The 15,975-nt window shown below is 34.8% G+C and overlaps 1 protein-coding gene across 17 annotated transcripts in view; it reads left to right on the plus strand.

Annotated features, from left to right (window-relative positions):
* Positions 1-15,975, plus strand: part of NRXN1 (neurexin 1) — a 1,215,464-nt gene that overhangs the window by 564,821 nt on the left and 634,668 nt on the right. For 10 of the 17 annotated variants that reach the window (XM_068971240.1, XM_068971223.1, XM_068971278.1 and 7 more), the window contains 2 exons: positions 2,388-2,591; positions 5,213-5,239. In XM_068971240.1, the coding sequence (XP_068827341.1) occupies positions 2,388-2,591; positions 5,213-5,239 (231 nt within the window). The remainder of the gene's footprint in view (positions 1-2,387; positions 2,592-5,212; positions 5,240-15,975) is intronic. The other 7 variants (XM_068971296.1, XM_068971326.1, XM_068971312.1 and 4 more) reach the window with 1 other exon arrangement.

Genomic DNA, 15,975 nt, shown 5'->3' on the forward strand with positions numbered 1-15,975 from the left:
TGATGATAGAGAAAGAAGTAGGAGGACTCAGCCTCTGCTGTAATGATATGCATACAAAAGGCCAAAGAGAGATTACAGACACATAAGAAATGGTAATTTAAAAAATGCTAAGTAGATATAGAATAACTGGAGGGAGAATTAAAGGAGTGCTTGCAACAGGTATGCCTGGAGTAACACTTGATCAGAAATCTGAATTGCTGAAGGAACCAGCCATATAAAGATCTGGGTCCAAAACCTTTTAAGACAGAATGTGCCTCAGGTGCAAATACTTGAATGAGAGATGAAATCAGTGTGGCTGGAATTTACTAAACAAGGGAGGACATGCTAAAAAGCTGAGGCAGAGAGATGGACTGGGGCTGATTCACACAAAACGTTATAGGTTAATAAAAGGAATACAGATTTTATTCGAACTGCAGTGGTGGGAATCTATTGGCAAAGGGTAGGGAGGTGAAGGATTAGGGGTGGGTGGGGTGGATGTGCCTAGATGAAGTAATGAAGTGATATGATCAGAATGGCTCCTTTAAAAGTTTAGCTTGGCCACTATGTGTAGGGAGAAAGAATAGAAGTAGGGAGGCCATTGAGCTAGAGATCCTTATTAATCTATGTGAGACATGGGAGCAGAGTCTGATGTACTGCAGTGGCACAAACTGATTGATTCAGAAGGTGGATTGGAACTAGAGTCTACAAGACTTGCAGATTTGCAAACAGATTGGACATGGCAGAGAGGGTAAGAAAGAAAGCAGAAAGGTTAAGATCTGAGTAATGGCATTAAGCCATTTACAGAGATGGAGAACACTGGAGCAGGAGCACGTTCATTGGAGCCGGAGAATTTGTTCTTTATTGGTGTGTGTATCTTATTCAAATTGGAGATGTCAAATAAGCAATGGCTGATGGATGTTTGAGGGAGTTCAGGAGAGAAGTCAGGACTGTTTATAAGTATTAGGGAGAGTGAGCATATGAGTTGACCCAGATCCGTTAAGAGGTAGAGAGAAGAGAAAGGTCCTATGCAGGGAGCTCTGGAACCCTTACTGATTCTGGATGTGCATTCAACCCCGAGATGATAACTAATGATTGGCGTCTGTTAGAAGCAATACTTGATTTTCCTGATTTTGAGAAGATAGTCTTGCAAAACCACAACTCCAAAATATAGTCTTAATAATAGGCACGGTTGTATCACTAAAGTTAATTGCTGTCGATAGTCAAGAGAATGAGAACTTCCTAGTTTGTCTTAATTTCAGGTAGTTTTTCTTTTATTAAATGGTATTCTGAGTTATCAGAACCCATGACAAAGCAACATGATTCATACTTGTTTCACTGTTCCACAACCATATGGTGTTTAACATGAAGGGGTGCTAACTATTTCTTAAAGCAGTCAGTTTGAAATCAACAGTTTTGCTCTTTGCCTCTCTGTGTTTCATGCAAAACTAAGCAACTTCTCCATTAAAGCCATCTACTTTTCTTTGGTAGCACACAACCGTACAAGCTCTTCAGTTCCACCCCCATCCTCACTCAGTGTTACCCAGGTATATAGTTATTGACTTTTTGGCGATAGCTTAATTTTTTCAGAACACCAGGGTGGTGCTTACAGGTAATGCTTTAAGTTACCCCTTATCTGCAAATGAACTTTAATATGAAGTTACACTTTGTGTCTTTGTGAAAATGAATTACCTTGTTCACCCCAGTGACTCAGAACATGTATTACCTGTTGTTTGGTAATACCAATTGTTCTTCTGTTTCTGAACATTACCTTTGAAAAAGTGTTGACTTGATTCCATTATTTAAGTCATAATTTTAGTGTTTCTTTTTTGATTGTATTGGGGCACAAAATTATTTTTAAAAAATGATAAAAGTAACTTTCCTTAGAATCATGGGCTTTTGAGGTAAGAAGAGGCCTTAGAGAAGCTCTAATAGCACCCTCTCATTTTGCAAGTGAAGGATTCGAGCCAAGTTTAATTTCACAGAGCTGATCAATGGCCTAGCCGTATAGAAATAAGCACAAATAGTAGCCAGTACTTCAAGCCAGGCTTGCACCATGGCTGTACACACACACACACACACACACACACAACACAATATGATCTCTGCTCTTGAGAAAAGATATGCATCCATGAACATGGCTAATCCTACGTGATGAATCCTATAGATAGAATTTGTTTTAGGTAAAGAAAGGGAAGTGCAGCCACCTCTGCTTTGAACTTTAAGAGATACTTCTCCTGTGACTTCTCTTTCCAGTTAAAAAAAAAAAAAATTGCTCATTTTGGAAGAAGATGAGTCGAGTTTGTGTCTTGTTTTCTATATGGGAACCTTTAATAGTTCACACTTTTCCTTTTCAAAGTTCATATGTACTAAACTGACCCAGAGCTTTTATGTTCATTTCCCAACTATAGAAGCAACGGTTCTGAGCTATGATGGGAGCATGTTTATGAAAATCCAGCTCCCGGTGGTGATGCACACGGAGGCTGAGGATGTGTCCTTACGGTTTCGATCCCAGCGTGCATATGGCGTTCTCATGGCAACCACCTCCAGAGACTCAGCAGACACCCTCCGCCTGGAGCTGGACGCAGGGCGTGTGAAACTGACGGTCAACCTAGGTAACAGCTCACCTTCCCCCATTGAACTAACACTTTTCACTTTTTGTTCAGTTTTGCCTGCAAACATTTATCGAGTAGCCTGTTTGCCATGGAAAGTTAAAACACTTAATAGTCTCATCTCCATTATTTAAATTCATTTAGGTTTTGGGGACATCTTTTTATTGTTTTTATATTGTTTAACATAATTTACTGTTTTGTGGTTCCTTCCACTGAGGGTTCTTAAAAGGGAAGCCATGTGCATTAATGAGATTATTGAAAATACGAATTACTACGCTTGATGATGCCTCAAACTGAATTTCCTCTTTTTACAATGACTGACATTCTGATTGGTTATGGATAAAATCCTTTCAGATAAAATAAAAATCCACCAACTTTGACTTGGATAGCACATGCTATGAAATGTCAAATATCTAGTTTGTGATCTAGATCAACAGTTGCTCTTTATCTATCCTTGGGCTTCTCCTTTGAACAGTTACCTTCGTGGTATCCCATCTTTTCTGTTTGGAAATCCTGTGTGGTGATATTTTGCTATCAAACAACAATCCACAACCCTTCAATGCCCAAAGTCTGCGGCCCTCAGCAAGCAGCCATGAGAACACTAAAAACACAGACTCTTCCACAGAAAAATAATGCTTTCCTGCTTAATTGTAGCATTCAGAAAGAGTCACTACAGTAAAACCTCACCAAACTGGATAAAACCTAGGGGAAAATCAGGCCAAATTAAGAAAAAGTATGAATTGTAGACTAAAAAAAAAATAATGTAAGCATATTTGTTTTCAAAAACAGTAAAAAACACAAATTAGTAGCTCAAAAAATCTTAAGGAAAGGTCTTACAAGGCTAATGTTAATGGGTGGTTAAGAATTATCCATAATTAGCACATTGTTTCACAGAAGTTGCTCCATCAGTGTACTTGAAATCAGTTTTCTTTCCAAACCTGGCCTTTCACAATTTGTTTCATTTTTTTCAGACAATCTCTGCTCATAGCAAATGAAGAATTACAAATGTTCTGCCCAATAAGTTTCAATATTATAATTAACTCCAAATAATAGGAGTACAATTTAATGAGGTTTTACTGTATTTCCTGGAAATAATGAACACACACAATAATGAATAGGCGGAAAGAGAAAAATAAAATACAAGACTACATAGATTTACAAAAAGTGTAGCAAAATATGATGAGGTATGGCATTTGTGAAAACCCCACATATATCAAACTGTGCTGGGCAGAATAGTAGCTCATAAAATATAAAATTATTTCATTAGTAGTTTGTTGCATACAATTACATTCAATTAATATTAAGTTCAAAAGTCCAATAATAAGGTTGTTTTTCTTTTTACTGAAGAACACGTACTTTTTTACTCTTCTGTTAGAGTTCCCTCTAGTGACAATGATAGGTTACTACAAGCCCATCAAAATTGCCTAGTTTCAGTAAAGGAGCTATTAGCCGGAGGAGGTGAACACACTCATGGGAATTTTCTAACAGCAAAGCATTCTGTGGAAAGAGTTGTGTAGATGCTGATCCTTGGCTGTTTGCAACCACTTTTCTGATGCGGTTGACGACACATGACAAACTCAGCTATATGGAAACAGAATCTAGGTTTGTATTTTTCATGTTCCCCAAAGGCAATAAATACAACAGCCAAATCCAACAAATATTTATCTACATATAAAATAAACATAAAACACCCCACATGGTCCTTTATAGATAACTCTTATAATTATAATCTATGCTATTCAGATCAAACATTCCATTCTTGGGGAATCTGCTTTTATATAAGAAGAAAGTATAAGAAAATAAAAATTAATAGCATGGCGTGCTGTGATTCATGGGGTCGCAAAGAGTCGGACACGACTGAGCGACTGAACTGAACTGAACTGAATAACCATGAAACTTATTACATAGAGATAACATAGTTAGCTCCTAACAGAGGAATAGGCCTGTGTGCTCCCGGGAATGACACTACTCCTTAGCCACTAGAGTTTTTAAAGGAAACAAAGTGTTTATTTCCTTCTCCAATTAATACAAGGCATGGAATCCAGCTAACTCCTGGCTGTTTACCTTTTTTTGTCCAAGTAAGTAATAGTAACAACAGCAGCAACAATAATAATAAATACATTAGAGTGAAATAATAATTTCAACTAGCTCTCCATTTGACCACCACAATTCTAAAGCATTCTGTTGGCCTTTGCGGGATACTAGATTTTGGAGGTCCAAGATGTCTGGGCCTAGCTGAGCTTGCACTGTTCCCCATTGTGACGGAGCACTTTTTAATTAAATTGAAAAGAGTGATTTGTTCTTTCACAGATGGGGAGAAAGCTGCAGCCAGTCTAAGCCAAGCATCTTTGACAGTTAACAATTCTTTATTTCACTTAGATTTGTCACCATGTAGCTTTGTTTGAGTTGGCCATTTTTAAAAAAATTCTTCTCCCGTTGTTTCCAATGGTGAAGTTTTATAACAAAGAATCTGGGTTCTAGAAGTATGTAAAGAGTAAATGATATGGAGTGGCCATATTTGCATGTGTCTGTCCCCGGAAGGGTGGACTGTGATTTTATTGGATGTCTGCAGCTATTACCTTGAAGGATAAATTTTCATTTTTCATCTATTCTTCCCCATCTAGATTGTATCAGGATTAACTGTAATTCCAGTAAGTGCCTATTCAAAATTTTTAAAATGTTATTCCTCCATTATGATGTAGCTAGTGAAGAAAAACAAAAGAAAGAGCAAGAGAAAGTTGTTTATAAAACTCATGAGTTCACTTTTGAAATACACCAGTCCATCATCTGGGTTGTAAAAATTCATTTTGAAATCTGTCCAGCTGAAGACGTTCCTGCTGCAGTTCCTACCTCTAAGTGGGAAAAAGAGGCGAGAAATAATCCTGTAGCAGAAGGTACCAGCACCTCTGTAGACCTGTGGATAAAGCTGACAGCATTTGTATTTTGGTAAATCTTGGACTCCAGTAGTTCTCTCTTCATAACCAAATTAGGATAAAATGCTGTGGGTCTTAATTTCCTTCACTTTCTGTTTTTATCTCTTAAATCAAACATAGAAAAAAATCCCTTTCATTTGAAAGTTACTATTGAACTCTTCTAAATTCAACTGAAGTTTTACATTGAAAAATGTGTTTTTCCAAGTTTTTTATATATATATATGTACATATATATATTCAGAAAATGACTTATCTAAAGAGTTTTTCTGGTTTACTGAGAGTATTTACATAATGAATTTTTACATCCTAATCATATATCTGCAAAAATAACCAAAACCCTTCAAATCTGTGATATGCATGCCAAGTGATGAGATAGAAAAGATGCATGGACTGAGTCTTTTTTAATTTGGACTAGAGAACTTGAAAGGATGTAAGGACTGTGATTTTATTTTGAGTTATAGCATTATCTTGAGTGAATTTATTTATTTACATAAATATTTAGATTTTTCTTTTCCAGGTTTTGCTGACCACATTAAGGAATCTCTTCCAATATAAAAAAAGTTGTTAGCTACTTAACTAAAATGATTCTAACAAGCTTCTAATCTTTCATTGTCCCGTTCAGTAAAATATATATATATTTTTATATCCTTGGAAAATGCTGAATGTGAGTTGATGGAATGCACTCCCAAAACCTTTGGCTATGTATCCAAATGGCAGTAAGTCATCCTCTGAGGAACAAAATGGTGGTCTTCAGCTTACAAAAGCAATAAGCTTATAAAGCATGCTTCTGATAACTCAGATTTGCCTTTAAATATTTTAATATTCATTTTAAAGGAGCATAAAAGACTGTCTTTTCAATCATAACAATAAAAAGGTAACAGAATCATGATTGGTAAAAAAAAAAAAAAAATTAAGCTGTAAAACCGTCATATAAGGCATTAAAACGGAGAAGGCAATGGCAACCCACTCCAGTACTCTTGCCTGGAAAATCCCATGGACGGGGGAGCCTGGTGGGCTGCCGTCTGTGGGGTCGCATAGAGTCAGACACGACTGAAGTGACTTAGCAGCAGCAACAAGGCATTAAAAATCATCTCAAATATACTCTAGTTCCTGAACTAATCTCTCAGAGCTCTAACACAAGTGAAATTTTTTCAAATATTCATTATCTCCTTTCAAACTCCGTCTCTACCACACTCTGAAAAGAAGCACAGTTTTACCGATTTGATACCATGATCCAGCTTGCTTTCACCTCTGGACGGTAAATACAGGCAAAGTAACAACTCACAAAACCCTTTCCCGAGGCCAGATTTGTGACTCAAGGCAGCTGTAGATGTTCTGGATGCTTCCTGGATCTTAGAAAATCCATGTGAGGAAACTATTTCTTTCTAGACTTCTGCTTTATTTTTATTTGTATTAGGTATGCAGTAATGCATGAGTTTTTAGATTTACAAAATGTGGCTACATAAACTCTAGTATTTAATGGAAATTGCCCCATCAAATGTGCTTCTGTGTTCTCTAGCTGTATCATTTTAAAATACACGTTTATGGTCTAATTACCCTTGTTAGATATTTTTCTTTATTTGGCTTGTTATTATAAGACTGATACTAAGTATAATATTTGATATTTCACAGAATAATACTTTTGAGGACAAAGGTCTTTGATGGTTAGTGGATTTTTTCCCCCTTTTAAAGATAATATCTTACCCTTAATTTTACTTGAATTAAACCAATGATTATGAGCTTTCAGTGCATACTGTGGACAGGACTGCAAATGCCTTAACTTGACAGCAGTCACTGGAAACAACATTCAGTGATCAGGTAATGTTTTCATTTCCTGTGCCTTTGTTTTATATGGGGAAGAATGGGCAGATATACCCACAACTCCAAGTTCCATCAAGAAATCATGTTATTACTCAACTTGGAGGATAGGGAGCTCACAGTGATTAAATAAGCAGAGATTTCCACCCGGACTGTATTTCATAGCAAAATATAAATAAAATACTTGTATCTCAGTATAACTTGTAGTTTAATGAAAGACTGATTTATTATATTTATCCTCTGCAAGCCATGAGTTTGTCTGAAACTGAAATGTACCTTTACTAACTCACAAACTTATACCACCACCATCTAAAAATTATACCACACCTAACATATCAGCTGTGTTGTGAGCTTAATATGCAATACCTCAGCTGATATTTTTAAGACAATTTCCACAGGAAATATACATACGGTAACAAAAATTATCATACTTTGAGAATTAATAGTAAATGATAAGTCATTAACTTTGAATGGGAATCTCTCATTTCTCTACACTAATACAGAGTTGCTCTGCTGTTTCCTATAGTCGCTCCATCCCTTTTAACCCTCTCTTCCCTCAGTTTATGGCAGGTGTTACTTCATATGGAAAAGAAAATACATATATCATCAGATTCTCCAGTCTTTGCTACTGAAGAATAGGTATTAGGTGAGGAGGGAGGAGATCTAGCTGTGGTGCCTGTATTCAGACCTGCAGGACGACAAGATGGCAGATATATTTCTTTTTCAGCCCTTCCTGTGTCAGTAGTTTAGATGCAGCAATGCACTCTTCCAGAGACAGGCCGAGCAAAGTCTTTTGTTAAGGTTCTTTAGAGAAAAGGCTGATTTGAATTTCAGCAACCATCTCTGTCAAACTCTTTGTTGCCACCACCATCCCTCCCTCTCCTAATAGGAAGAGCTGTCAAGAATTTTTAAATGGAAGGAAATAGCCCATTTTTATTTAAAAATAAAAAGCTTATTTTCATGTGTGGAGAGGGTTTTTTTTTTTTTTTTTTTTTTAAAGAACCATCTCTGTGAATAGCATTCACATCAGTGTCAAAATGTATGCTTTGGTCTCTCTGATTACAAATGGAATGTCTCTGCACACAATCCCAGACCAGACTCAGTTCTTTGATGTCCATTAGTTTATTTCATTGCTAAGATATGTTTGTTATCTACAGCTTGGTATTAGATTAGGTCAGTATTTGAAAATTTATGGAAGGGAAGGCAAACACAGAAGTGTATTATATCTACAGCCCTCCATTCTCATCTATCCAGGATAGTCAGATTATTCTTGTCTCTTCAGTCAACTCCAATATGGAGAACCACAATCTATCATCATAAAATAATTTTATATGGAAGTTGCTAAAAGAACCACCATCTTTTACTGAGATAATGTCTTCCCTGGACAGTGAAACTTACTTCAGTAAAGGTAGATGGGAAAGGACTGTAGAGTCACATTCTTTTAACATAAAGAACAATTATTTGATTAATGAAAAAAGGTCTGGTTATAGATGATTTTACACAAATCATTATATATTATAGAGATATATACTAGTACCAAGTTATTACTAAAAGAGGCCAAGTCAGACGGAATAGTGCTTTGTGACTAACACATTAATTATTTGCATGAAAAGTGAGTGTATGAGGGTCTCTTCCCTAGCCCATAGTGTTAATTGATCTAAGTGTTTTAAAAAGTGTAAAGAGTACAAAACAAAATTTCTACTCCCTGTGAAATTTTCTCAAATGCATTATTAGTAGAGTTTGTAGTATTATTATAGTAGAAATGACATTGGTTTTATCCTGCATTTTCTTTGTCTGCCAAAGCTTGAGATAGAGTGACCAAGAGAGTCGCAGTTTCAAATTTGCTGCCCAATTATCAACACATCCAAACTCATTAGGCTACGTGTTTCTTTTTTTTTCTGATAATTTGGGATCTGTAGTGGTATATTGCATGTTTTAATAGTCTCAGTTTTTTTTCTTTTTCTCTTCTTTTAGTAACTTTACAAGTTGTTAGTGTTATAATCTTTGAAGGTTTAAATACATTGAAAATTTGAAAACTAAACTTGTTCCTATCAACTATAAGTGAGTCCTAGTTGTCATATAAATAACTACTTTAAATATGTAGCAGATGCAAGGAGGATTTTGTGATTTTTGTTTTTGTTGGTGTTGTCTTTCCCTTTTTTTTTTTGTCTTTTCAAGTCAACGATATGGTCATGGAATATCCTTCTTGCCCACAGGAAGGATTGCGGCCACCTCTGAATTCATATAAACATGCATTTTAATAAAACCATGATCTTTGATGTTTATTTTGCTTGTTTATTTATTTTTGTTTGTTTAATCCTTATATATGGATCTCTTCTGCCACCTGCTCTTTCTTCCTACCAAGATTTACTCATCTTACTTTTCCATTTCCGATGTTGTTTACCCTTGTTTCCTTTTTCTTGTTTTCTTACAAAAATAAAAGCTCTATGGGGTGAAAAAAAAATATCCCAGCAGGCAGAACTTCCAGCTATGTTTGGCTTCTTACAGAAAATGATTTATTTAAGACACAGAGATAATAAAATTGGAGATGGTGTTAATGTGGGCAGAGTGTCAAGGGTTGAAGTTCAGCTTCTTTTTTTGGCAGTTCATTGTCTAAGGATTGCAAAGAAAGAAAATCTAAGGCCAAGTACTTAACCTCACTTTTGACTTGGATATAGTGAAGAAATGCCCTGAGTAATATGTTATTGGAAAACGTACTATGATGGATGCCCAGAGTGGATAATAAGATCTTTGTATTATCATTTTATTACCAGAATGAAAAGATCAACTGGATATTAGTTATCACCAATTTTTTTTATATAGATAAAAATGGAAAGCAATAAAAGAATGCAAAATGTCAACCAGTGGCACTTAAGCCATCTTAGATTGCTTTGATCAGGCAGCCACTTGGCAGACTACTTAAAAAGATATGAGGGAATTTCAGGAGGCTGACTCTTGTTAACATGAAACAAATATTCAGTTCAGAGCAGCTGCCTGGTGCCTGAAGAGCAGAGAACTGCAAAAGGAGCCTCTGTCTCTGCCTCCACACAACCATCCTTGATTTGAAGAGTTCCATCAATCACTGCTTCTCACTGATCAGTGCTGTCCATCTACCTAGGATAGGAGCTGCTCAAGGAATAAAGGAACATAAATATATACATACAGAAAAGGGCAGTTTTTTTGTTTGTTTTTCATTGCTGTCATTTTTAAAGATTAAAGTATATATGAAGGAAAGGAAAATAATGTTTATGAATGATTTTCAACAAAAATATGAGAATTTACATATAAAATAAAGAGACCATAGATTTCTAATGAAAAACAAATAACTCAAAGAAGCAAAAGCTGAGTCTTTTTCTTAAGGCCCATTGTGTAGGCAGTGTCTTAAATATCAAAATTGGAATACAATTTAAGGAAAGCCCATTTGAATTAACCACTCTTAATATTAAAGAGAATCATAAAGAGTGCACATTTAATGACTACATAGATTGTGCAAAATCATTGTATGAGAGCTTGGTAAGTGGAAGACTTGGGTCTATTTTAGTGAACAATTAGTTGGCTTATTGCTTACATGCAAATATAAAATGCTTCAGTGTTTTAAAAGATTGCTCTTTTGGTGCAGGTTAAGAATTCATCATGAAATCAGTCTCAGTTATTAATTTAGTCAGTTGAACATCTCCTTATTACTATGGCAAATGGCTGTGCTCAAAGAAATGCAAAATTCCAGATTTGTGTTAACCAAATTCATCAAATTCTCTTTCATTGTTGAAAGTTAGCGTAACTATGGCCACAGTAGAAACTGTCAGAAAAGCCTATAATGTTTCAGAAGAAACATTCTGAACTTGATATCTCCCTGGCTTCTGGGAAAAGGAAATTTTCTTTTCTACCATAAAATGTCACAAATTGTGAGGCCACAACTTGTTGATCACAGGTTCCTATTGTGCTATTAGAGAGTTGATTTCTAAAACATTTGCCATTTCCTTCATAGATTAGAATTTCACCTTGTTTTTGTTTGTTTCGTGATAGGGAGGTAGCATTTTAGCAAGCTATTATTGATCCCAAAAATTGAAGGTAAAAATATGAATTAGACATTGCTAGCTAGTATTAAGGTTTTTTTTTTTTTCCTTAATCTAGCCAGTCTCATTGTGAGATATATGATTAGCAGTTCATTTATTTTAAAGAAAACAATAATTGTTTGTTTGTATTTGGAGCATATTTTTTTACTTATGTGCCTCTGTGATTCAGGTCCATAGACAGTTAATCCTAAAGGCTCAGAAAGAATAAAAAGTGCTCAAAACTTCTGTTTAAAATAACCTCTAATCCTTAGGACAGCCTTAATGTTCAATGATGGGACAAAGTGCCACGACAGATAACTCATTTTACAAGTGTACATGTGTAAAATATATTAATATTTTATATATGAATATATTGCAATTTAACAAATATATTGCAATTTTTCAAGAAGTTTTGCCTTCCTAATCTTTCTCAAAAGGAAGCCATTAACAATTTATACTTCAATTACTTACCTATCAAAAAATATGGAAACAAATAATATAATCATGGATTTCAATTCCTCATTTAGTCGCTAGATAGAAATTATGTATCTGCTAACCGCTAAAGTGGATGCATAATTTAAAAGACATTTTTTCCACCTAACCATATATCAGACATGATTAATATAAGCCTTCAAGCTGAGCTTTGTTTAGTTTCCTCTCTTCTCTACTCACTTACTTCTGCTTGGTCATAGCTTCTACTTTTTTGGGTCTTCTGCTTACCTTGGTGTCTCCTACCTCATGATTATTTGTCCACTGCCTCCTCCTGTGCATGCTTTTTTTTTTTTTTTTTTTTGCTGCTCCTTAAACTGTTGACTAAATATATGCTATGTATTCAAACTCCCCTAGAACGAGAATCTAGTGGATTCATTACTTATCCTTGGTCTGTTGAGCAGCGCTTTCAAGTCATGTCACCTCATAAGCCACTGACCAGACTTTAACTTTGGGGGAAGATGCCCACTGGTGATCCAATAAAGTGTCCTCAGAGAAGGGGGCCACAGAGTCAGTATACGCACCTCCAGGGTAATGTAGGAGCAGTGGGCTTTCCCCTCAAACATCTCTTCTTCAGGCTGTCTGATTAACACTGTTTTGACTTTAACCATGAAATACCCTTGAGGATTATAATTTCTTCAACACATTACTGACAAATGGTACATAAGTCAAGTGAGCAAGGCTCTTTAAATCAGGGGGAAATGTATGGAACCATAAAAAAGTTGGAGATTGAAATGTTCAGGTCTTATCCATTTCTCTTACTTGTGACCAGTGGGAACAAAGAGCAAGGTGGGTAAGAAGTACATTATGAAAACCATTTCCCAAACATAAAGTAAGAAATTCTAAGAATAGTTCAATTACTGTTACTTTTATTGTACTTAGTATTGGATTGTTCTTTGTTATTTGTTCTTTGAATGCATCATTCATACAGCTGTGAGTATTCTTCAGCCTCCCATCACCCTTCCCAGGAGGTCAGTCTAAATATAAGACTTGAAATATTTAGTGAACAGTACTATTGAAATAAATATGTTATATGTGTTTCTTTAAAAATATAGGGTCATGGTGTGCAAATGTTTTGCAACAGTTTTTTCTTTTTTACTTCAACAATATACTGAAAAAATATTAATAGGTCCAGTTTGTGAATATAACAAGCAGTACTGAAAAATCTGATCCATTGCTTATTTCAGATTTTATACCGAAGTAATATGAAGCAGATCAAGGTCACTGAGACAGCTGAAGAACAATAAAATAGGGAAAAAACATATGCACAAAAATAAATTCTATCATGATTCATCAGAAACCTCAAAGCAATCATATGAACACTGATCAGAAGCATCTGTGAGCAAGATCTTAGAAAACAAACTAGATTGCAATAACTGTAAATGAAAAGATACTTTGCACTGGTATAAGTTATTATCAGTGACACTAACTCACTCAAATGAAAACCTAACTAAAGTAATCTGAGTGTAGCAAGACTGACGAGGAGCAAGCACACAAATATAACATTTCTTCTAGCAGCTGGCTGACCAGCTCCAGGGAACCTCCAAACACTCTCTCCTGAGATTAACCAAATTAATCTGGTATAAGATTTAACTGCTAATAGCCATTGCTATGGGTGGGTAAGCACCATCTTAGAATAGCTCCTGTTTAGTAAGGCGTGTCGTTCATTTCAGAAGACTTTGTCCCAACTTCAAACAAAGGAGTAATCCCGTATTTTAGCAATTACTAAAATAAATGGTTAAATAGAATCATAGCACTCAAATTAGTGACTAAAAGTTAGCTGGATAAATAAGCTAATTATCAGTACAATAAAATAAAAATTAAATTTAATTCTATTTGTTATTGCAATAATAAAATTCAAAATAAAGAATTCAGGAAATCATTATATTAATACTTTGAAGACAATTTATATTATCATTCTAATTTTTACTTGATAGATGAATGAATTATCATGTATCATTTGTTCATAGCTTTCTTTGGGGCATTCATTGAGGAAAAAAAGAAAAACTGGATCAAAACAAATGAGACACTATAGTTCAAAAATCCTGAAGACATATTATCCTTTATCATATTCCTGAGAATGCATTTGCTTTTTTTAAAAAAAATAGATATTGTAATGTTTACCACGAATAGTGAAAGCTAGATTTTCAAGCATTGTTATGATTTCGTAGTGAAATGAAAGGGAACAAAAACTTAAAGACAGAAACTTAGCTTTTTATTTTTTCCTAATGTGCTTCTTATTCTGGGAGAAGGTTTTTACAAGAATAAACCCAAAATATTGAGTGACAGCAAAATTTTGTTAAGTCAGTCTCACATTTAATGATATTCAAATATACTTATAGTGTTAATAGTACTATATTAGTATTAGTAATAATATTATAGTATTAAATTATTCCTTTAATGTTACAGAAATGTACATTCTTCTTGATCTCCTCATAAAAATAAATTCTGTACCAGTGCTGTATTTGGATTAGAAATTATTTAATTTTAGTATCTTTGCATTTGTCATTGCAATTCATGGCTTTGTTTAAGAGATGTCAAATTGAGTATTTGTAAATTTCAAACTGCACAATATTTGTATGCTTTTTCATTTTTGTTTTCATTCAGATAGTTTGGCATTATATAGGAATTGCATAAGACTTGTTTAAATTTCTGTCAATATAAATCAATATAATCCTTTTCTTCTCATGTTACACCAAGGCTCAGTATATTTTCAGTTTAAAATGCTTACTTAAAATCATATTAACTGTTTAGTACTTAATTTTATACATGCAGACTATCCTATAATGTGATAAGCTTTTCTTGGAAATGGCCTTTTTTTCTTAAAATAAAGTCACAGTCCAGATTTTTCCTTTCATTATAGTAGGTCTATTTTATTATGCTTCTTCCTAAACCAGTCACTTGAGCTAGATTAGATTTAAAAAGAGCTCTTTTAAAACATTATTTTAGTAATGTATAATTTGTGTTCATTTTTAACTGTGTTGTAGTTATATTCTTAAAAGGTAAATTGTATTTCTTAAAATGTATGTTTTTACATTGAAAATGATTTACATCAGAGATATTTATCCTGATCTGTCATAAATGGGTACAATCAATGTCAAAGTTGTGTGTAAAGGCTAAATGTTTCTTATAAACCTTGTCTATTTATTTGCTTAGAGCTATGATATCTAGCCAGATATGAAACAGGAGCGGAGGCAGCTGTATATAGTAAAGTTTATTTTGTAGATGATAGGATACGGTTGGTATGAGTTAGGAAAATGACAGAGGAGTCTCCATGGGGTATTTCCAGTAGCTCTCCGAGGTCAGACCTCTTTGCACACAAGATCTATGTTTTCTTATAATGAAATACTCATTAAGCCTTGAATCCCCAATTCCTAAGACAACTACTGTCTTTGTAGTTGGAAGTTACTGATTACCGGCCTCAGGTCATTTTGCTCTCCTAGACTGTACACATCATTAACTTTATTTTCAAGGGAACTAAGCAAAAAAGCTGTCTAAATAATTAGCCAGATAACCGAGTCGCCCGTTTTCCAGTTCTTGGACTTATTGGATTTCATGCTGCCAAATATGAAAACAAGGGGATGAAACTGTATATTTTTGACACTTCTTAGTGAAGATTGGTGTTAAGAGTTAATGGAGTTACTTTTCATTAACTATTTGGCTTAATTCAATATCAAGAGGTATTCAATCTACCATAAAAAAAGTTTCACAAAATCTAAACAGATTTACTCATTCAATAAATAATTAAGCATGGTGTTTATATTCAAGGCACTGAACAATAGGACCTAGGGTATTTTTCCTGACGTTCTAAGCCCAGGTAAAGAATCTGCCTGCCAGTGCAGGAGACATGGGTTTGATCTCTAGGTTGGGAAGATGCCCTGGATATCTAAATGGCATCCCTCTCCAGTATTCTTGCCTGGAAAATCCAATGGACAGAGGAGTCTGGTGGGCTACAGTCCACATGGGGTCACAAAGAGTTAGACATGACTTAGTGACTAAACAACAACGAAGGGAGAGTAACAGTGGTGACAATATAATACTGGTAATATTATTATCATTATAAATGAAGGTGTACCATGCACTAGGCATTGTTTT

Source organism: Capricornis sumatraensis, chromosome 1 (genome assembly GCF_032405125.1).
Source record: "Capricornis sumatraensis isolate serow.1 chromosome 1, serow.2, whole genome shotgun sequence".
NCBI classification, from domain to species: Eukaryota; Metazoa; Chordata; class Mammalia; order Artiodactyla; family Bovidae; genus Capricornis; species Capricornis sumatraensis.